At 42.7% G+C, this 24218-nt stretch overlaps 2 protein-coding genes across 3 annotated transcripts in view; one reads left to right on the forward strand and one right to left on the reverse strand.

Annotated features, from left to right (window-relative positions):
• The window catches only part of PDE10A (phosphodiesterase 10A), a 667471-nt gene that overhangs the window by 341573 nt on the left and 301680 nt on the right, over positions 1-24218 (reverse strand). The gene's annotated exons all lie outside the window — the stretch shown is intronic.
• On the forward strand, positions 905-23598 carry LOC134733565 (ATP synthase subunit a-like). Of its 2 annotated transcripts, none has more exons than XR_010117151.1 (2): positions 905-13727; positions 19667-23598. XR_010117151.1 is itself a non-coding variant. In XM_063623521.1 (2 exons), exon 2 carries the CDS (start codon positions 10031-10033, stop codon positions 11012-11014), a length of 984 nt encoding a protein of 327 aa, XP_063479591.1. In that variant the 5' UTR covers positions 905-7182; positions 8083-10030; the 3' UTR covers positions 11015-16062. The 2 variants fall into 2 exon arrangements, 1 of the variants encoding a protein (XP_063479591.1); XM_063623521.1 differs by lacking the exon at positions 19667-23598 and having other exon boundaries at positions 905-7182; positions 8083-16062.

The raw sequence follows: 24218 nt of genomic DNA on the forward strand, positions 1-24218 counted from the left end.
TGACACAGAAGTATATTTCAAAGATGTTGCCATTAAAAAATATCAAGTCACTGTAGAAATCCATTGGCATTTGTAGAGTGCTGAAACAGTTTTCAGTTCTTAAAAACAGATGCAAGTTAGAACACAACAATGAGTTCTGTTTAAATAATCAACACTTTCACCAAACTTTTCCAGGTCAAATATATCAATTGTGTTTGAGACTGTGTTTTAAGAGTTAAATAAAAGCAGTGTGAGATAATTATATCTCAATAAGAATAATAAGCCTAAAATACAGAAAATACTTCTTTAAGAGAACTAAAGTCGGGTTTAAAGCTTTTAAATAGAAAGAGGTCATAGAGGGACATTCTGGATAAAAAGGGTTGTCTGGAGGCTGAAATTATAAAAGATGGTATACCCTGATTTCTATGGACACCTTTAGTACAAATGGGTATACAAGTCTTGCAAGGGTTGCCAAAATTGCCAGTGAGTTTATCTCACCATGATACTACCTCAGTGCCTACACGAATTACTATGTGATATTTGAAATGTGTATTGTTCATGTTGCTTGAAATAAGTAGCTCTTCATCTGTTACTCTGGAATCTTTTTCTTGTAAACATTTTAAATTTTGATAACCCAATTTTTATAATAGGCCTTGGCATGTATACAAGGGGTTTGATGCAGTTACAGGAGAAAGAAATGTTGTTGGCTCTTCCAGATTTATCTCAGAAGTAAGGATTAAAATGGTTCATTTAATCCAGAGACTTGGAGAACTGATTCCTTTCTCTTTACAGAGAAAGAAGGAGAATAAAAGAGAAAGAAAGGAAAGGAAGGAAGAAAGAAAGAAAAGAAAGAAAGAGAGAGAGAGAAAGAAAAGAAAAAGGAGGGAGGGAGGGAGGGAGGGAGGGAGGGAGGAAGGAAGGAAGGAAGGAAGGGAGGGAGGGGAAGGAAAGGAGGGAGGGAGGGAGGGAGGGAGGGTTCATTCACATGGGTGAAGTGTTCTGACATCAGATCTTGACTTTTGCACAGGTTTTAATGAGAAGACAATGCTTTTTGTCCCTGAGCTTCTCTTATTCAAGTGCAGAACAGAAAAAGGAGAGAGAAAGTTTGATGCAGGGATCAGGCCTCCTCAGCTGCTGATGCATCATGATAGAAGCACCGTGGCTTCTCAAGGACTGTAGGTTACAGAAGGCTCTGGTCTAGACTGAGTCAGGCCTGGTGGCTGGCACACAGAGTCTACCCGGTGTCTGCAAGAGCAGCCAATTGGGAGACGTAAGTAGAACTTTGTATATTAAATCTTTTGAAATGAACCCTTATGAGGAAAATAACTCACAGAAGCCAAAAGATGAGCGACCATGTTTTTTCAGCTGTGTTTGTTATCTATAGGGCTGATTAGTGAGCCAGAGACACCCAGCGCTAACTCTCAGACTGGGAGTTAAAGGAAGGGGAAGTTTAGAGGAGCAGCATATCTTCCATAATCCCGTGGCCATATTCATTTTATTTGGCTCAGAAATTGGGGTTTAATTACTTTGTGTTTACATGCTGCACTAATATTGCCATCATCAACAAAGGCAAGGTCAACGAAGGAGGATCTCCTCCCCCACTCCAGAGCTCCTTGGCACCGGCATGATTTTCCTGATGGTGAAAGACACATTTAAATAGTAATTGATAAGGGTTTTATTGTTTCCAAGTACAGTCAATGAGTACAGCATGGGAGCTAACCCTTGCAAGTCTCCTGAATTCAAATCACTGTCTCCTCACTTGACTCCAGGTATCCAGTTAGATTATGATGACTTACTGGTGGCATGAAAGCTTACTTTTCTCCTCCCTCCAACACTCCTATTTGTATAGAGATTTCCACTGGAAATTTCCAGAGATCTCTACCCGGGAATATTGTGCTTGTCCTGCCCTATACTTTCCTGATTTGAAACAGTCACAATAAATCTCAATTTTACTTTATACTTATTATAAGAAATTCATCTGCTGAGCCCAGAGAACCTCAGGCTGAAAGACACCACTAATGTAACAAGGCAAAATTCAAATTTAAAAAAGAATACACCAAGGCTAAGTGGCATTAAAGTATTTGTGGGTTTTGCTTTCCATGTCATACTGGTCATTTTGTAAAAGACCCAATAGGCCCCAGCCCAAGCATGTGCACTAGTGGTGAACGGACCAGAAGGGACACCTGGAAGGTTGCATTTGCAAGAAGCTGCACTACCTGGCAGGGAGCAGAAGAAATAATCCAGCCACACACCGATGGCTGAGGGCTCCTGGGGAATCAAAGAGAGAAAGCTTCCAGTGGGCAAATAACTTGCACATTCCATGTCGATTTTGTATATCCCTTCCTTCCCAAAACGACTGACAGCAGATCTCTGGTCCTTGTGTGAGCATCTTGATGCAAGGATTCAGCTTGTTTTATTGCATGTAGACTGACATAGCCCTAATCCACCTCTTAACACGAGTCACAAAGAAACGCATTTCAGCAAAATACAGGAAACAAAGGGTGGCTTTAAGACAATTATATCATAGTTACCATTGAGCTGCTGCTGCTTTTTTCCATCTGAAACATAAAGGCCTTCCCACAGGTACACTGAGAAATATAAAGGAACATCATTAACTTGGGTTCAACCCATTTGATCCTAAAAGTTTAGGCAAGATTAACATGTGCATTCTGAGCAATTCTCTTGCTTGATTAAAAACTTGGAGTTGAACAACTAAAACCAAACTAAGAATTACTGTAATTTTTATCTGATAATCTTATGTAATTGACAAATCATGATATAATCACCCTAATTTAAATATGAATACTTCCTATAAATGCCTTTTTCTTGCTTCTGGAGTTACCTAGAAGAAGTGGCATTGTGTCTGGGGAAATTGGTCTAGTTAGGAGGGGTAAACAGGGTTTAAGATTCCTGGGGTCTTGAAATATCCCAACCTGTTAGCATTATCCATACTTTCAGTGAAGAATGAAATGGATATAAATGTATTCAAACAAATTTAGAACTTAATTGGCAAAAGGACCCCTTAGATGGGTTAGTACGGTAGTCTCACAGTGTGCGAGAAGTGCTGATCATATTATCTTAGAGCTGCAAGTTGTCCCTGTTGATCACATTTCATTGCCTTCTCTCTAATTTTTGGAGTCTAACAAATGGCACTTTATACGTCTACAGACTAGGGTTATCTGACCCATCTTTCAGATCAGATTGTACTGGTAAAGAGTCTGATTTCCTAGGTTTTCAACATATCAATGTTAGACTCACCCTTTTTGGGTAAAACGTTCACTAATTTTTTTTTTTTTTAAGAATCAACAACAAATGATGCTTGCTACAAATTCCCAAAGTCTACTTGTTTTTGTAAATGTCATCTGGTGACAGGCTAGAGTGAAACCCTCTTCCGTTTTTTTAACTACCTTAATTAAGCTTTTCTAACCCTCTTCCCTGAGACAGGTAAACTTGGTGATTTTATTATTTTGGGAATATAGTAAGCACAACGACCCATGAGTGATCGCAGAGTGAGCATAACCCCTGAAGAGCCCAAATTCAGCCCAGGTGCCTCTGCCCATTTACTGCCCAGAACTGAGCATGAGCCCATTCACAGGGCCACTTAGGATTGGGGTCCACCCAGGAAGAGGAAGCCAGCTGCTCATGCTGCCACCTTCCCGTTGGCTGCTGTGTATATCTCTCCATGACTGTGTTCAGCATGACTGCACTCAAAGGACCCAATTAATTCACTTCCATCACTACTCGTAGAAGCCCTTAGAGGCAGCTTTAATAGCTAGGATTTAGGCTCGTTTTATAGATTTCGCACACATGGATTATAAAATGGATGAAAAGCAGCTAGATACACACACACACACATATATATATAGTGTGCTTTATATCCTATATATGTGTGTGTATACATATATACAGTGTGTGTGTGCTTTATTTCTGAGGCAGGATGTTTATATTCAGTAGTCACAGATTTCTGTATTTCTTAAAGTGAGATCATTTTATAGGGGCATCAGTTAAAATGCTTTCCCCATATAAAAGCAAGTTTACACATTAAATATCTCTATTTTATAGCGAAGTTATTAATATATGCCATCAAACTCTATCCCATCTGTTTTCAGTCAAACTGCATTACTTCAGTAACTGTAAAATACTGGTGAAGTCTTATCTTATGTTTTTGAAATCTGATTTAAGCAAATCTCATATAAACAAGTTTTCAGAAGAGAGATCAATACAGATACTCCCATGAACACTGAAAATTGTTCCTTTATTTACAACTTGATTTCATTGACAGTAAAGATTTCCACCGTTTATCGGAAACTCATTAATTACATAAAGGTATGCATTTCTCATATATACCTTACTGGTCAATGGTATAAGGCAAGCTCTTAAAGCCTAGCCAAAACCTTTAAGAATACAGACACTCCTCAATTTAGGACAAACACATCATAAGCTGAAAATATCCTAAGTCAAAATGCACTTAATACACCTAACCTAACAAACATCAGGGCTTAGCCTAGCCTGCCTTAAATGTGCTCAGAACATTACAGTTCGGCAAAACCACAAAGCCTATTTTATGATAAAGTGTTCAGTATCTCATATAACTTACTGAATACTGTCCTGAAAGTGAAAAACAATGGTTGGATAGTGATATGGTTTGGCTGTGTCCCCACCCAAATCTCATCTTGAATTGTAGCTCCCATAATTCCCTCATTTGTGGGAGCCACCCAGTGGGAGTTAATTGAATCATGAAAGCAGTTTCCCCCATACTGTCCTCATGGTAGTGCTAAGGGGACACCCCTTTGCTTGGCTGTCACACTTCTCTTGTCTGCCACTATGTGAGATGTGCCTTTCACCTTCTGCCATGATTCTGAGGCCCCCCCCAGCCACATGGAACCGTGAGTCCATTAAACCTCTTCTTTTGTAAATTGCCCAGTCTCAGGTATATCTTTATCAACATCATGAAAACGGACTAATACAGATGGGTACTCGAAGAACGGTTTCTACTGAATACCTATCATTTTCACGCCATCATAAAGTCAAACAAATCTTTAAGTTGAACCATCATAAGCTGGGAACCGTTTGTAATTCCAGCAATTCACTGTGACTGACTGCAGTTGCCAGTCCTTTTTGATTGTAAATGAATACTCCCCTCCACACCTTTGCCATGAATTAAATAAGGTAACAGCAGGGCCCACACCACTCCTAGCAGTTCAACCTAACTAACCACTTAAGTCTCAGACCTATCATATCTAGGTGAACTGACCCAGAAAGTAGTCACTAAATATGGTATAACTCTGAAGAAAATAAAATCAGTGAAAATTTCAACTTTTCAACAGCTAAACTAGATCGAAGAAAGAAAAAGGGATGTGCACTTTAGAACTAGATATGGCACAGATTCCCATGAATGCTTAACCCTTAGTGCATGTATATAGAATTCTATTTACAAAAGCCAACATGGTATTCAGTATACAGGTTCTTCCAGGAGTCCATAGCCCCACTCTGATATATACTATTCCAAAGTGAAAAAGCATAGCATGAAAGATTTTAATTGTTTTATTTTGTGTCACAGCAGATTTGGATTTATTGTAGCTTCTCTATTGGATTTGGAAAGGCGAGGGTTAAAACCCGGGTTTCCAGGATGGAGCCGGAGCTGCTGCCCCCTGTACCTAGGCAAGATGATCTCCGCAGACCTTCTTGCAGCCCTGTAATTCAGGCCTCTTCAGCCACTTCTGGTTTCAGAACATCAGTTTGTGTATTTATTTGTACTTTCCCTTATTTTACATGTTAGTTTTAGCGATACATTCTCTCTTCACACTTTCATGTTTTGTTTGAAATTTTTATCATGTGTATTCAGCTCCTTTATTTTTAGTCTTTCTTCTTTAATAGTGAAGGCATTTCTGCCAATACAGAGTTTTTCCCTGAGTTGAGCTTTTGGGGATTCCATAGGTTTTAAAATAAAATATTCCTTTCTTATATGTTTCTAAATTGTTTTAAATTTCAGTTTTAATATTCTCTTTGACCCACGGGTTATATAGAAGCATGTTTATGAATTTCCAAATAATAAAGAATATTCTCAGCCATATTATTAGTTTAGTTTAGTTTTGGATTGCAGTAAAATAATGTGACTTGAAAGATCTCTAATTTAAAATTTTTAAAAAGTGTTCCCATGTCCATAGATATGATCATATTTTATAAATGTTTCCCAGGAAAGAAAAACCTGAGCTTGTCAGAGGCACACAGAAACAAAGACTGTAGCCTTTGTTCTAGAGACTCACTGCCCAGGTTCAAATCTTGCCTTTACCCCTTTCCCATTCCACAGTTCCCCTGGACAAAATATAGACTTTTGCCGAACTTCATTTTCCATCTTTAAAATGGAAGCATGGAAACAATGGCCGTGTCTCCTCTTAGTGTTGCCGTGAGGATGACTAAGATTATGTGTATGGGAATGCCTCCAGTGGTCCCTGGCATGCAGCAGGCACTCAGCAGGAAAAGAAAAAAAAAAAAAAAAAAGGTGTGGTTCTGTCAGTCAGAACAGACCTGGCCTTAAATTCTAGATCTGCCACATCCCGGCTGCCCTTGGAAGTTACTTTCTATTCTGAGCTTCCTGATGGTGCGCAGTGGAGAGAAAGCGGAAGTGGCTGTGGGGGATTCAGATTGACGTGCGTGGGAACCACAAGACCACTGCCTGGCGTAGAGCAAATGCCCGCAAACGACTGGCTCCTGGTGTTTTTATGAGGACTATAAAATGAGAAAACGTAAAATGGCTCGCTAATGATCTTTTCGCCTAACTGACTATTCCTCAGGGACTGGCCAGGACAAAGGAACGCCAATGGGCTTATCCCAGAAGAAGGAGAGAAGCTGCTAGCAGCTCAAAATGCCTGAATTTGGATTACTTTTCCAAACAAGGGCACAGAGGCAGAATGTGTACATAGTCAGTTGCCTCTGAAAGTTGTAACACTCACTTCCAGCATCGACTTCCAGTTAGGAAGTTTTCCTGCTTTATGGATTCATCCCTTCCACAATTCTTAAAGCTGGAAGTTTTTGTTGTTGTTGTTTTCTGAGTGCCTCTTTCTTGTTCACTCTTAGACTCCACACTTCTCTCTGAGTCATTGCCTTGTCCATCCAGGTGCCCACAGCACACACCAACCCACTGCAAACAAGACCTTTTCTTCTGGGAGAAAGCATCAACATTTTCAAGCTTGAGTTTTCAGAGTAAGTCATCTTTGATGAGAAGGAGGTGAAGACATCAAGATAATTTAATACTAGAAAATCAATAGTTTTGTCTATGCCTATGCCTGTCCCAAAAGTCTGGCTACATTTACAATGTAAAATTGTTATTCTGAAAATAGGTAAATCTTACCTACTTTTTCCCAGCCTGAGATTTAAGTATCTGCTTTGTTTGTTTGTTTTTGTTGAACATGTGCTAAGCAGAAAGACCAAACCATAAAATTTTACATTTCATCCTTGGAAAATGTAAATAACATTGGACTGCATGCTGGAAGACTCACAGTGTTTATACATGCATGAGTCTATATAAAAGGGTTTATTTTTATTTGATAAAAATGAAGTATATTTTTCTCTAAGTATATTCTTGGTATTGAGAAAGAGAAAAAAGCTTTTAAAATATTAAATTCAAATTTTTCATAGAAGACTTGTGTTCTATATTTAAAGTAAGATCATTTAAAATAGATGTACAAATACTGTCATTGTATGTGTGTGTGGAGGCCTCCAGAGAAAATCTGAAAATGGAAAAGGACTCCTGGTCTTCCCAAATCATATCAGGCTAGAGAAACAAAACAGAAATGTTGCTGCTGAGGGATTTTGGGGTGACCTCAATGCCAAGCCTCATGCCATACTGGAAAATTATTCATTTATTTAGCAAATATTTAGTGTCTACTATGCACCAGGATTCTGGGTGCTTGGGATATGTAAGTCAACCAAAAAAGAGAAAAACTCCTGCTCCTATGAAACATATATGCTGGAACGGAAAATAAAAGGTAATAGGTTTCTCAAAGAACTAAAATAGAACTAATATTTGATCTAGTTACTGCATATCTACCCAAAGAACACCATTATATCAGGAAGATACCTAAACTTGTATGTTTATTGCAGGACTATTCACAATAGCAAAGATATGGAATCACCCTAAGTGTCCGTCAACTAATGATTGGATAAGGAAAGTGTTGTATATGTGGAAGACTCCTCAGCCATAAAAAGAAGGAAATCATGTTGTTTGCAGCACCAGGGGTGGAACTGGAGGCCATTATCTTAATTGAAACAACTCAAAACCAAGAAGTCAAGCACTGCATATTCTCACTCGGAAGTGTGAGCTAAAAACTGTGTACACATGGATGTACAGAGTGGAATCACAGGCTTTGGAGACACAGAGGAGTGGGAAAGTGGGAGGGAGGTGGGGGATAAGAAAATTGCCGATTGAGTACAATATACGCTATTTGGGCAATGGCCACACTAAAGTCCAGACTTCACCATTTCCATGTAACATGTAACATAACTGTAACGTGTAACATAACTGCACTTGTAGCCCTTCCATTTATAAAAGTAAACATTTTCAACAGTAAGAAATAGCATGAATCAGTTAACCTGGTCATGTGGGAAACAGGGCAGGTGCTGCAGAGGAAGAGGTGGGTCAGGGTGCTGGGCAGGTTGGAAAGGGCGTGGTCGGCTGGGGCCTCATTGAGAAGCTGATGTGTGAGCCCAGCTGGAAGGTGGTAAGGGAAGGGGTTCCAGGAGGAGCGGACAGCCGTGAGAGGGGTCCAAGGACATGCACCCAGGCCCGTGTGCCTGGAGTGGACTAGGAGGTGGGGGGTGACCCAGCCAGCTCATGGGCTGTTTAGGCCACTGACTTGGCTTCCCGTCTTCACAAAATGGCAAACATCAGTGACTCACATGATCTGACTTTTATTTTAAAGCTCACCCACATTTCACAGCTATTTTCCCTGACGTGATCTGGGAGGGCAGAGTGCCGTGGGACTGGCGAGCGCCTCCCTTCTTGCCTGTCGGCATGGACTTGAAACTGCAGGAGTGCATGGACTGAAGGACCACACAGACTCACGGCGTGGCTGGGGCCTCCAGGGCCAACTCCTCCTGCAGGACGGGTCCTCACTCATTCCCAAGAAATGAAACTATTCTGATAACGACTTTCCAAGAAAAAGTGCAAAATCTTGCTTGAATGATTCACTTCCTTCCTTCCTGTGATAGTTAATTTTATGTTTACTTGGCTGGGCCGCATGGCCTGTGGCTTGGTCAAATCCCAGTCTAGATGTTGCTGTGAAGGCATTTTGTAGATGAGATTAACGTTAGATCCGTCAACTTTCAGGAAAGCAGAGACCCTCCACGGTGTGGGTGGGCCTCATCCAATCAGTGGATGACTTCAAGAGAAAAAGGCTGAGGTCCTCTAAGGAAGAAGAAATCTGCTTCCCAACAGCCTTCAGACTCAAGCTGCAACACCAGCTCTTCCCTGGGCCTCCAGCCTGCCCTGCCTGCCCTGCAGCTTTTCCACATGCCAGCACAGTTGTATGAGCCAGTTCCTTAAAAGCTGTCTCTCTAGATATATATAGTCGCATACAGTCAGCCCTCCATATCCACGGACTCCACATTCCTGGATTCAACCAGCCTTGTTGGATTAAAATAATTAGAAATAAAATGTCTGTATTGAACACCTCAAGACCTTTTTCTTGTCACTATTTCCTAAAAAATGCAGTATTTACATAGCATTTACATCGTATTAGGTATTATAAGTAATTATAATGACAATTTAAAGTATACAGGAGGATGTGCATAGGTTATATGCAAATACTGCATCATTTTATATCAGGTACTTGAATGTTGGTGGACTGTGGTATCCATGAGAGGTCCTACAGAGCTCTGCCCCATGAGGGGACAGGTGCTGCAGAGGAAGAGGTGCGTCAGGGACACTGAATATATGTGCATTTGTGTTTATATGTGTAATGTGTTTGTGTGTGTGTGTGTGTAAGTTGGGTATATTTGTATATGCACGTGTTTGTATATATGTGTGGTGTGTGTGTGTGTCTGAGTGTATATGCATGTGCATATATGTGTATTTGTGTATGTGTGTTTTTGTACGTGTGTATTTGTATATCCGTGTGTGTTTGTATATCTGTGTGTTTTGTGTGTGTTTGTATACCCATGTGTGTTTATGTGTGTTTGTGTATGTGTAGCTGTGTGGGTGTTTGTATATGTGTGTGTGTTTGTGTATGTGTGTTTGTATATCTATGTGTGTGTATTAATATGTGTGTGTATTTCTGTGGGTGTGTTTGTGTTTGTGTATGTGTGTATGTGTGTGTCTCTGTGTGTATGTATGTGTGTGTCCGTGTGTCTGTGTATGTGTTTATGTTTGTGTGTTTGTGTGTGTTTGTATATCCGTGTGTGTGTCTCTATGTGTATATATGTGTATCTGTGTATGTGTGTGTGTCTCTGTGTGTATATGTGTCTTTGTGTGTCTGTGTGTCTCTTTGTGTGTGTGTATTATCTGTATGTGTCTGTGTATGAGTGGGTGTATGTGTGTGTGTCTGTGTATGTGTGTGTCTCTGTACGTCTTTGTGTGTGTGTGTTTGTATATCCCTGTGTGTGTGTTTGTGTGTGTCTCTCTGTGTGTGTATGTGTCTCTCTGTGTATATCTGTGTGTGTGTTTATATGTCCGTGTGTGTATGTGTTTAACTGTGTCTGTGTGTTTCTGTGTGTCTGTGTATGTGTGTGTATGTCTGTGTGTCTGTGTGTCTCTGTGTGTATGTGTATGTGTGTGTCTGTGTATGTATGTATGTGTGTATGTGTGTGTAGCTCTGTGTGTCTGTGTATGTCTATATCTGTGTATGTATATGTGGGTGTATGTGTGTATATGTGTGTGTATATGTGTGTGTATGTCTGTGTGTATGTGTGTATCTGTGCTTGTGTATGGATGTGTCTGTGTATGTGTGTGTCTGTGTATGTATGTGTGTCTCTGTGTGTGTGCAGGTGTGTGTGCATGTGTGTGAGTATCTTTCCTTCTGGTTGTTTCTCAGGATAACCCTGGCTACTACACTTCCCTATGATTCTTCCCCTGTTATGAAGCCACCACCTTTGTACTCAGACCTTCTTTTCTGTATTCTTGAAAAAAAAAAAATCCTTTTAAGAAGCGATAACATTTTGGTATTTCCTTTTAAATTTTAAACTGGAAGTGTGAAGGCTCAAATCCTCATAACCCCTTCATTGGATTTTACAATAAAGTTGTTAACCAGGCTCCCTGCTTCTATTCTGCCCGCCACTTGGAAACAGTTTTCCCTCCTTCCACTTCCCATGCCACCCGGTCCCCAGCCCGTGTCGCTGGCAGCATTCATCTCAAGCCTCTCCCCGCGCTGGATCACAACCTGCTTCTGCCCACACTCAGCATCTCCCTCTCTTTCTCTCTTTGTACTAACAAGTTTTGTGCATTCGCTCTTACCAAAAAAGAAAAAAATATCTTTTTGAATGATAAATGAGCATGCACATTCTTTTTAACATGTGGCAGAAATTCTATCCTAGCAACAGCCACCAAATCAACTGTCATCCAGCAAGGATCTCTGGTCTGTTTGCTTCTGGGAAGAGACTAGAAACAGGCAGACGCTTCCGATTAGTGTATGTTCAGGAATGCATTATTAGATGAAAGGAGATGGGAGGTTGTGTAGAAAAATCATCCCATTGAATTAATTCGTGTGGAGGTTCTGGATTCTCCTAAGGATATTTTGAAAACATACCACACATGACAGACATTTAAAGTACTCAACAAGTGGTCAGTTTAGGTAACTGTGGCACTGGGTGTTCAGGATAAGGGGTGCCCCATGGATCATCTCAGTTTATCTTCAGGACAACCTCATCAGGTAGGTAGGACAGGCCTCATCTGGATATCAGGTAAAGTGATTAGAAAAGAGTGAGAAAATATAGCTCTATTTAAGAACTAATGTCGGCAGATAAATGCTGGTTTAAACCCAGATAACCAGATCATTTCCTTCATGTTCTGTATGCTACAATGGATACTGGCAGAAAAACAGTAGGTTCTCAAAGTGGATAGCAAGAAGTTGGAAAGAACCTTCTTCCAAACTTCCTGCCAAGCCCAGAGGATTCTGGACTGGAAAGATGGCCTGGAAAGGGGAAATCTGGATTCTCACCGGCCCCTACCTCCCAGCCCTTGAGGAGGTGTGGCACCGCCCCCTCCTCCTGACAGGCCTCCTGGAGAGGCTGTGGTCAGGCCAGCCTGGCCCCACACTGTCACAGCACAGGAACGCCACAAAGCACTTCACAGTCCCCTTCAGGTCAAAGGCTGATCTCTTACGCTTCGGAAACATAGATACAGTTGGGCCTGTGAAGTTGCTGATTTTTAAGTGTTTGTGACCTACAGAAACGGTTCAAGCCTCATCTATCGCTGTGATGTCTTTCTCCTTTTAAGACAAAGGGCCACAAGATTTCCTGGGTACAATTTAGGAATGTGGGGAGAAGAGTGTGAAAAGTGGCATTTCTGGAATAGTCTTTATCTTATGGTCACCATGGATACTGCGGGTCCCCATGGTGGGCACTGCTGGCAACTGTGGGGCACCCAGGGTGGGTGCTGTTGAGTACTCTGGGACTCCCATGGTGGATATTGTTGAGTATTAGGGGTACCTATGGTGGGTGCTGCTGGTTATTATGAGGCACCCGTGGTAGGTGCTGTTGGGTGCTATGGGGTACCCACGGTGGGAACTGTTGGGTACTGTTGGGTACTGTGGGGTACCCATGTGGGTGCTACTGGGTATTTTTAGGTACACCATTGCAATTGAGATGGAAAAAGAAAACAGCCATGGATCATGAGCTCTCGTTTGTCTCCTAAGGAACTTAACATCTAATTGGGAAGTTGTGAAAAAAATAATCACCATGAAATTTCCTCTCCAATATTTTGGGGGTAATATCACAAAAAGAGATTTAAGGCAGAATTCAATATGTTGTAGGTTCTACAATTCAAGTGAGTTGCTGCCACAAAAGCAAGAAGGATCACCATTCAGCTGTGGCAACCTCCACGGAGGAAACAAGGGGGGAAATGACACGTCCTCCATTCTGCCGGAAGGCAAACTTCCAGCTACAACCGGAGGTACTTTCTCTGCAGGTAGGCACCTCTTGAGTGCAATGAGAACAAAAGATAAATGGAGTATTGTTTACATAAATGACCTTGAACTTGAGTCATAATCCACAGACAATTTTTAAGTAAAGATAAAGGAATCTTGGACAATTTCTACCACTGTGTAACACATATACACAAAAATGCATCCTTTTAAAAATACTCATTACCAGCCAGGAGCGGGGGCTCACATCTGTAATCCCAGCACTTCGGGAGGCTGAGGCGGGCGGATCACTTGAGGTCAAGAGTTCGAGACCAGCCTGGCCAACATGGTGAAACCCCGTTTCTACTAAAAATACAAAAATTAGCCGGGCGTGGTGGCAGGCGCCTGTAATCCCAGCTACTATCACTTGAACCCTGAAGGCGGAGGTTGCAGGGAGCCGAGGTTGCACCATTGCACTCCAGCCTGGGTGACAGAGTGAGACTCCATCCAAACAAACAAACAAAAAATACTCATTACCTTCTGCCTGCATTCATCTATTTCCCTTATATGTTTTAGGGTGGCCAGCTTGAAGAAAATGCTTTTATGTGCTAATATCTTTACATTGCTGAAGAGCCCATAACTCCAAAAACTCTCAAGTTACTTTGTAAATTGCATATGAAGACGTCCTAGAAAGTATGTATAGGAGGCTGTCCATCTTATCACAGTATAGACCAACTTTTGAATCTCCCTGTATGATGGCAATGCCCGTGTTTATGGAGCGCTGCAAGGGGTAGTTCACCTCATCCAAGATGCCTGTGTGGTACGTATCAGCATCCATCTGATTAAATCCCTCTTCCAGATGGTCAACAAATATAAGCCTGTTTCCTAATACTTAGTTTCATATGGCTATAGAAAAACAGACAAGTTGAAAAGAAAATTTCAAAATTACTCTTCTTAGGCATCAACCCTAACCTCAATAATTGTCTTGGGAAAATGTGTTTTGTTTGTGTGTGTCTGTGTGTGCGTGTGGGTCTGTGTGCATTTTCCCTTAAAGCAATGGTTCAGAACCATCTGGAGAACTTCTTAAAAACACACCTCCCCCTCCTCCGAGTTTCTGATTCGGTAGATCTGGAGTGGTGCTGAAAACCTGCATTTCTAACAACCTCCCAGGGAATACAGATGCTGCAGGTCTAGCACAAGGCTACCACTTCTTTGAAGCCATAAAGGAATCTACAACTATTTTATATAGTTTTTTCCTTTTTCTAAAAAAAGCAAATTGTGACCCAAGCCTGCATTTGTGATGAAGTGTTTTGAAATATACTGGCTGTTTACTCAAAATCACCACTTGTCTGTAGGTCACAGGCACTGTACCCTGAATGGGTCAGTTTTACAAACTGCTACGAGTTCTTCTAGTAAGTGAGCTGGCTGCTAGAGGAAGTGAGAAGCTTAGAGAGGCTCACTGAGATTCTAAGCCAACCTGATGGTGGTAGGGCCATTTGTATTAATGATAAATGAGTTTAATTTTTCTGAAATTATGTGTCATCATCAAAGGAGGGTAGGATGCCTCACAGAACAGTGGGTGAAATTTTGTTAACTATATTTCATACAGCTATCGTGAACGCCCTCTAAGTTGTCCTTGTTCTGGTTTTAACATGTTGATTTCCGACCAATCTATAAAAGTAGCCAACTGTATCTCTTACTAGAGACTGAAGGTTTTTATTCCCCAACCCCGAATTTATATCTTGTTTTTTTTTTAAGTTACATTCTCACTCTGTCACCCAGGCTGGAGTGCAGTGGCTGCGATTATGGCTCACTGCAGCCTCAACCACAGGGTTCAAGTGATCCTCCTGCCTCAACCCCCTGGGTAGTTGGGACCACAGACATGCACCACCACACACAGCTAATTTTTTATATTTTTGGTAGGGATGAGGTCTTGCCATGTTGCCCTGGTTGGTCTCAAACTCCTGAGTTCAAGCAATCCACCTGCCTCGGCTTCCCAAAGTGCTGAGATTACAGGTGTGAGCTGCTGTGCCCAGCCGCGAATTTACATCTTAAAATACTAACCCTGTATGTGATGGTATTAGGATGTAGGGCTTTTGGGAGGTGATAAGGTCATGAAGGTGGAGCCCTCATGAATGGGATTAGTGCCTTCATAAAGAGACGCCAGAGGCCCCCTTTGCCTCTCTGCCATGTGAGAACACTGTGAAAAGACGGCTGTCTACGAACCAGAAAGCCAGCCCTCACCAGACACCAAATCTGCCAGCCCCTTGATCTTGGACTTCCCAGCATCCAGAACCATGAAAAATGAATGTCTGTTGTTTATAACTCACCAAGTTCATGGCACTTTGTTATAGCAGCCTGAATAGACTCAGCCATCTATAGACCATATTTACCATCAACAGGGAACATGAAGATCATCACCAACAAAGATCTAGAATCTGCTGGTCATCGGCTCATACATCCCCACTTCCAGCACACTGTACCTGCACCTTCAGGTCTGCGTTAGCTACCCCTTTCATTTGCCCCCACAGACACCTAAACTTCTCTCCATCATGTCATTCAACTTGTGTTAAAATTGTCTGTTCATTGTGTCGTTCCCCCACCGAAATGTAAAAGTGCGTGTGGGCAGAGGCCAGGCCTGCATAGGCTGTTGCACCTTCAACATTCAGCACAGCTCCTAGCACATGGTGCATAATCACAAAATTATTTGTTGAATGAATGAACAGCAGGAAGGAAAGAAGACTGAAGAGGGAGAGAATAATTCAAAGGCTGAGTTCTCTGAAAGGGATTACCTTACAGAGGCCTGTGCAGCGCTCTCCAGTGAGGGGTGGAAGGATGCATTGAATAACAGCATGGGCAAAAAGAACACTATTCAGAACATACCAAAGGCCTTCGGGTGGGCATCAGAGACATGGGCTTCTAGGAAACTGCCCAGTCAATGAGAATCCCAGGAGAAGAAATCGGAAAGGACTCATTTAAACAACAACAAAAAGTGTGTGTGCAGACACATACACAGATGCTCAAGCACACAAACACACATGCACTCACACACGACTAAGACATCAACAAGCTATCTTTGCAGTCACCTTTGGCTACATATGCTGTGGGTGTGGGAGAGACGGGTTCATCTGGGATGTGTTTCATTTGAGATCTTGGTGAGGTCATTTTTGTTCCAGACAACTGAATATTAAGTGCCGTGTTTTATCACAGCTTTTTAAATGGCATGCCTTCCAAAGCATATCATAAACCTCTCTGACCGTGTGAGGTTGGCTTGCAATACAAGCCACAGTCTCCTGGAGGCCCCTGAGCTGCCAGGCTGAGCCTCACAAAGGAGGGCTGGAGAGTGCGGCAGTGCAGGGCAGTGAACCAAAGATAGTACCTTTGTACGTCACTGATTGAAAATGTCACTCATCAAGTTTTTCATTATATTTCTATTGCTTACTTTTCCCACACCTCTCCACGACTTCCATAACCCGTGTCCTAGGAACCCCCAGGCATCATCCTAGCCCTCTCAGTTCTGGCCACACCACCTCCTGGCTATTCCTCAGATATACCAGGTACTGAGATGGAAGCCTTGAGGCCTGAACACCTGCTGTTCCCTCTGTCTGGAAGGCTTTCTGCCTAGAGTCCCAAATTCTCCACCTCCTTCAGATTTTTCTCAGAACTCATGTTTGCAGTGAAGCCTTCCCAGACCACACTATTTAAAAGTACAAGGCTCTCTCCTCTCTACCCTTCCTATTTCCTCCCCTGCCTCCTTCTTCTCTGTAATGCTTATCAGCACCTGGCGTGCTCTATGTGTAATTATTTACTTCCTTGGTCTCCTCTCGCTAAGATCACTGAGGGCAGGGATGTTTGTATTTTGCTCACCGCTGTACCCCAGAACATAGGACTGCCTGGTGCATATGGACACACAATCAATAATTGTCCCAAAAATGTTTGTGTCTACTATGGATGGGCACCATTCCAGCCATGCACCTGGAGATCAATAAATATTTGTTCATAGAATAAGTGAACGAATTGATTTCTCCAAAATAATGCCTCAGGTCTCACACTGAAGCCGCCATCTCCTGGGTGGCTCCTTTCCTGTTTGGCAAGCTATGGTCAAGGCTGCCGTCACTGCTATGTGAGTTATACTGGCATTTCATTGGATGCATGGGCGACACCACCCATTATTTATGAGTCACCACACAGTGGCCCAGGCGCTGAGCTGCCTCTCGCCTTACTGTGCTACTTGTACTAGGTCTTCCAGTGGTGTGAGAAGGAGAAACTTCAAGAACCCGTATTTGGGTATTTTTGTGATATTTCCCCACAGGCCACATTCAAAGGTTACATGCATATAATGAATGCATGCAGTTTGACTTTTAACAAAACATATTTTTTAATGAAAATTACAATGAAAGTTCCGCATAGTGTTGGATAATTTTAAACTTCTTTCAAAATCTCCTCTGTCATGAATGGTCTCAAGATTTTGAATAATGCTGTGATCAACTGAACCAATAAAATAATTGTGAAAACCAGGAAGTGGACAATGAGATGTCGACTTGACTTCTTTAAAGTTATATGAATGGCCATCTAGAAATAGAATGCCTTTGTTAGCCCCAAGTAATACATCTGTCATTTCTGAAATTTTTTTTTATTAAATGTACCTGCTAGTATAAGAAATAGACTAAAAAAATCTCTGTGATATAAACTACCTTGCTCTTCAGAATCCTTAGATACCTTTGAGTATTCTCGGAGAGTCAATTTTCCTCTTCATCAAGGGTTTAATTTTATGAATACCTGACTCATCAACACAGGTAAGAATATAGTAAACAATCCTGCTTCTGTTTAAGTCTTGTAGCAACTGACTCATAGGTGCCTATTAACATAGACTTCAGAAAATTCACCAAAAGAGAACCATTTCATCAGCACCATAAAACAGATCAAAATGGTGGCTTGTGCAGATGAGTCAAACGGAAAGGCTATTAAATGCATCCTTCCGCTTGGGGCTTTATTCTGTGTGTATGTGTTTGGTGGTCAGCCTTCTTCTAAATGCTTCTTCTGCATTCTTCAGATTATGATTCCAAAGCAAACCAAGAGAAAATCAGACACACTGTTAACTGTGATTGAAATTAAATCAGGAAAGTCTGCCTGTTCTTCTGCATTGGCTCAGAGCCAGGAATCCCTGCCTTTTCTTTGGAGGAAATGTATTGTGCATGTTCCTGGCAGCTTCTCCATCACAGCCCACACTCCTCTTTTACCTGTGTACCCAACCATTGAAGGTGCACTTCCTCACTATGAGAAAAGCTCCACAGAGGACCATCCACGATGCCTGACTTGGGGGTGAGCCCAGCCAGATGCTGGCAAAATATACCCATGTCCTTGGAGGATGCTGGAGGGAGGAATGTTTTCAGATGCATTATATGGGCAAAGCGCCGAAGGTCACAATGTTCTCTGTGAACACTCTTACATTTTGATATACAAAATTTAAAAGTAGAATTTATAATATGACATGACTGATTCAGTGTTATACCAGATTTGTATGGACAAGTGGTAACAGAAGCCGTTAAGAAAAAAAATTAATAATAAAGAAATTACATCCATGAGCCTAATTGTGTTTGTGAATGAGGAAAGACATGGCCACTCTTCAGTATGAATATTGGTTCATTGGGAGATGGGTTGAAAATCACTGCAGTAGAATTCAGAGCTAGCTGCCCTTTAACCATTCTTCCCAATCTTAAATGTGCATGGACACACACACACACACACACACACACACACACACAGGCTGTGTCTTTAGCATGCAATGAGGTGCATCCATGACAGCGCTTGCTACACTCCAAAGTGTGGGTCCTGAGATGTGATGCATTCAGAGTCTCAACCTTCAGACTCTTGGGTATTTTGTGCTGGGGAATTGTGGGTGCCTAGGAAGTCTTTCCTGGTTGGATTTCCCTGTGCATCGGACTCTCCCTACACACCTTCTGCTTCGGCTTCCCGTTCTCCTCTTTGCAGCGCTTGTTGTTGTTGGATGTCTCTTTTCCTTTCCGCCTTCAGGTGTAACATCCTGTTGCTATTGCTCTGGTAGGAGCTGTGGCCGCACTCCCACAGACTAGTTTATGTGTTCTGATTTGAACACCACAGTGGGCACGGAAGTCTTGCAGGGGCAACGTTTAAAATCACATAGAAGAAAAGCAGAGCACACTTTCTAAAACAAAGAACCACAAGGTCATATGCATTTGTAGGAAGAAAAAATAGCAGTGTTTTCAATCAAATCATGAATTATGTTTGTATGGGTTCTTTCGTTTCCAACATTTTTTGGTAAGTGCATTTTATAAAACCCTTAGAGAGTGCAACAGCCATGAGCCATTTGGTTGAGAGCAGATACAAGAGCAGCTGCGTGACCGCCTCATTAGCCGGTCGGTCCTTAGGGGCATGAGCGGCATCACGTGCCAGCACCTCCGTGGCTCATTTGGGACCCTGGTCTTACCTAAACGTGTGAGCTGCAGAGCCACCTTCTCCATTAAATGCTATTATGTATGCTTCGGTAATGTTTGGGAAGATGTACAATAGCTTGATGTTAAGGAGAGTGACATGAATTATACTAGCTAAAACAATAGTTCTTTTAAATTACTTTTCAAATGTGTTCTGTTCAGATTGCTCTGCAGAAGAGCTGGGGAGAGACCTGTTAAAGTGTGATAAGTTTCAGCACATGGAAAACAACTGAGAGCATGGCTGCTTCCCCTCTCCCTCGCCTTCGTTTCCATCCGCCCACGCGGCCGCCTACACCCCCACTGCGCTCTGGCAGGAAGGGCCCCTCTGCCTGCGTCATGCCAGCCACGTCACCACCACAGCCGCTGGCAGCACAGCACCCAGAGGCACTGGGAGTTTCATATCCACGTGAGAAAGTTTCATATCCACATTACTTGGGAAGGTTTCTTAACTAGGAAATCAATGTCATCAAAGGGAAGGAAGCTACAGACGGTTCCTTAACATGAAGGTAAAGGGTCACTACACTGTATGCCAGTCGGGTAAGAACTGCAGGATCACAACATTGAGAACACCATGAGAAAAAGAGTTTCAGCTCTGAACTATTGCCCCATCTAGAGAGACAGACTTTAACTATTGTTTAACCAACTGGACTCTTCCACTAGTTCCATTAGCAAGGTGACTTTCAATGCTGACTCTCAGTATTTGAATAGTGTTACCAAGGGAGCAACCGAAAAATGATTCTTTCTACAAGCATACAATAGGAAGACCAACTAACATTTGTATAACGTGCCAAGCCTTACCTGTTCTACGCTGTTTTTATGCACTTCCTCTCACCCAATCCTATGGAATATTGCTATTGGCTGCACATCCCCAGTGCACAGCCGTAGATGCAGAGGCTCCTAGAGAGGCTTTTACTGTTTAAACAAACACTACATGGTGTTTACTCTTTGCCAGACATTATTTTAAGCGCTTCCCAAACTTTCACACATTTAGTCATCAAACAGCCTGGTGAGGTGGGGCCTGGAAGCTTGAGCACGCAGAGGTTGACGTGCTGTGGTCACAGTGGTCAGTGGTAAAGTTTGATGTGAACCAGATCGGCTCAACTGTGTGACTCCACGGCTCATGCCCGGAGCCCCTACCCGAGGCCAGCACACGCACACCCCAAATGGAGGGACCATATGGTGTTTTCTCACCTGAGACATGGAAAACATGCCACAGGTGCCACGTAGAGATACACATTTTCCTGTGGTAAAAGGGAGAATTCAAGGAGTTATGTCCAGCCTCTATCTCTTCCTCCTCTTATAATGATGCACTTTAAAAAATCTAAAGAGAATTGGTTTACATGCCTTTGAAACCAAGTCAAGAGAGCAAAAACACAAACTGAGGAATTCACTTGAACCTAATTTCAAATCCGAAGGTTCATCTCCACCCCTTCTAATATCGGACCGGTACTGGAATGGTTTCGTGGTATAATTGAAGAAGCCTCAGGGTATGTAGTGGGCAACTCAGGGGGCTTCCCTGGACTTGAAGCCAGAGCAGGAAGTTCCAGCTAGGAGCAATCTCCATGGGCCCAGTGGGGCTTCATGACATGGTGCTCAGGGATCGTGCTCTGATTCGCAACCATTTGGTGTGGTGGGCAGTGGAATGGACACATACTGATCTAGAAAGGTCTCCAGGACACATCATCAGTGGAAGAAAGCAAAGGGAAGAACAGTGACTATGTTATGCTACCTTTCGGGTAAGCAAAGAGAAGAATAATATATAGCCAACGTTTATAGGCATTGTATAAGGAAACTCTAAAAAGCCATCCAAAAAGTGGCCCTCTCTCCTCCTCCTCCCTTTGTGACTGTGTGTGTGACTGTATGAGTGTGTGTATCTGTGTGAGTGTGTGTGTGTACAGATGGAACTGTGGTGAAAGGTGGCAGGGTAGGAATGAGTCCTCCCAAAGCATGCCTCGTTATATTGTTTTTATTTCAAGTCATATAAATTAAAATTTTTCTTTAAATATTTTAAGTGATGTGTTAAGTGAAAAACAGAAGCAAAAGGAAAGCAACACCCTCCATTGGCACGGCTTATGTAGGATATAAATGGAATTCATGTAGAATTAATGTTGGCGTTAAAATGTCTTAGACCTGGGCTTTCCCTAAGTTCAATATAGGTCCAGTTACAATATAGGCTTTGCCTCCTGTTAGCTGTGTGACTTTGGTCAAGCCACATAACCCTTGTGGGGTTAAGTGGTAGTTCAACTTCAGTATCTTTAAAATGGATAAAAAAACACTAACTCCCAGTGTTGTTTCAAGGGTTAAATGTTCTTTTGTTTCCAACATTTTTGTGTGAGTGCTTTTTATGAATCCCCTAGAGAGTGCAAAATACGTCAGCCATTTGGTTCCCAGGGTTAAATGAGGTTAAATGGAGAAATTTCCCTGATACAGTTGGGATGTTTGTTCCCCCACATCTCATGAGGAAATGTGATCCCCAGTGTTGAAGGTGGGGCCTAATGGGAAGTGTTTGGGTCATGGGGGCAGATCCCGCATGAACGGCTTGGTGCTGTCCCTGTGGTGATAAGTGAGTTTTCGTTCTGTTACTTCATGTGAGATCTGATTGTTAAAAGGAGCCTGGCACCTTCCTCCCCTTCCCTCTTTCTCCCTCTCACTATGCGGCACACCAGTTCCCCTTCCTCTTCTGCCATGAGCGGAAGCTTCCTGAGGCCTCACCAGAAGCAGATGCTGGTGCCATGCTTCTTGTACAGCCTCCAGAACCATGAGCCGGATAAACCTCTTACCCAGTCTTGGGTATTCCTTTCATAGCAACACAAAATGGTCTAAGACAATCGCTAAAGTGTCCAGCCCATGGTACGAGCTTAATACATGAAGATACAGACTCAGAGACTGTTCATGCCCTCATGCAATGTCCAGTTCTGCCACTGGGTGAGTACAATGTGAGCACTCAGCATGTATCTGTGAGTCACTCATAGCTTTCCCAAATAAGTAAGATACTTTAGTTTCACCATTTTTTTTTTAACCAGACATTTTTAATGCAATTTATGATTTACTTGCTGGGCTATTTAACTATAGAACATAGAGTGTCTTATCAGGTAAGGCTCTGTCATTCTCTTTGGTCACACAGAGAATAGGGAGAAGCAGGATTTGAATCCAGGCTGTCTCATGCCATAGCTTATGATTCTTCTTCCATGTGCCACCTCCATCCACTTCAGTGTGAAATAGTTCCAGCCCGAACTCCACTCAGTCAACGCTGCAGGGACTGTTATTAATTTCCCAATAAGTTTTGAACTCATCCCATGGCCTCCAATCCTCTCCATGGTTTTCTTTCAATGAAAAAGAAATAGCCTTCAGCTTTGGGCTGCTCTTCACCTTTCTTCTGGTACATTTCTCTCAAATTCTTACGGCAAATGTTTTGATGGATTCCATTGCTCTCCCTGCCTGACATCTGGTCTCCCTGCCTTCAGCCTGGCTCTCCTCCAATTCCTTTTCCTTTATAAAGCAGACTGGCCTCTGGAAATGGCAACTCTGGTCATGCCCCTCCCTTGCTCAAAACCCTGCAATGACCCTCTCTGCTCTTGGAGGCAGGTCCAAACTTGATGATGTGTTGGTAGGATGGTGATAGGATGTTCATGGGGCTTCCAGCCTCCTCTCCCACACCTGCAGACTCCCCAGTGCACAGAATGCTCTCAGTCCCTTGAATGTGCTGGTACTTCTTGCCTCCAAGGCATTCACACGAGCTCTTACCAGGTGCTTCTGTTCCACCCACACCCCATTTCTATCTGGCATGAAGGTTAATTTCATGTGTTAACTTGACTGAGCCATGGGATGCCCAGATATTTCGTCAAACTTTATTCTGGGTATGTACGTGAGGCTGCTTCTGGAAAGACTAGTATTTGACTCTGTAGATTGAGTAAAGTGGTTGGCCTCCCTGGTGGGGGCCACTGCTCTCCTGCTTCTCAAGCCTCCAGACTTGGACTGGAACCTACAACACAAGCTTTCCTGGCTCTCCAGCTCTCTGACTGCAGATCTTGGGACTCGTCAGTGCCTGTGGTCACATAAGCCAATTCTTTACAGTAATACTCTCTCTCTCTCTCTCTCTCCCCCCCCCCCCACACACACACACACAGAGAGTCAGGCATCACATAACCACATTTGAGTCACTGATGAGCCACATACACAACAGTGACCTCATAAGTTTATAATACCATATTTTTACTGTACCTTTTCTATATTTCCACATCCTAGTTGCCTACAGATTCAGTAAAGTCACATGCCATGCAAGTTTGTAACCTAAGAGCAATAGGCCATACCATAGAGCCTGCATGTGTAGTGGGCTGTACCATCTAGCCGTGTGTAAGCACACTCTGTGATGTTCTTAGGCAACAAAATCGCCTGATAACACATTTCTCAGAATGCGTCTTCATCATTAAGTGATGTGTGACTGTACATGCGCCCATGCACGCATGCGCACGCACACACACACACACACACAGCATCGGTTCTGTTTCTCTGGAGAGTCCTAACTAATTCACTGGCCAACTCCTGCTGGTGCCTCAGTGCAGATGTCCCCAAGAGACCTTCTTGGAGCCTCCAAGCCTGTTCCTCCCAGGTGGCCATGCCTTCACCTCTCAGCTCAGCAGGCACCACTCAGCCCTGAGGCAGCCTGGCTGCATGTCCTGTGTCCCCGTCAGATAATAAACTCTGAGTGGGTGGA

The sequence above is a fragment of the Symphalangus syndactylus genome, chromosome 2, assembly GCF_028878055.3.
Source record: "Symphalangus syndactylus isolate Jambi chromosome 2, NHGRI_mSymSyn1-v2.1_pri, whole genome shotgun sequence".
NCBI lineage: Eukaryota > Metazoa > Chordata > Mammalia > Primates > Hylobatidae > Symphalangus > Symphalangus syndactylus.

What these genes read in the sequence shown, in the direction of transcription:
- LOC134733565 (XM_063623521.1), top strand. Translation starts at nt 10,031, where the DNA reads ATGCATGTGCATATATGTGTATTTGTGTATGTGTGTTTTTGTACGTGT.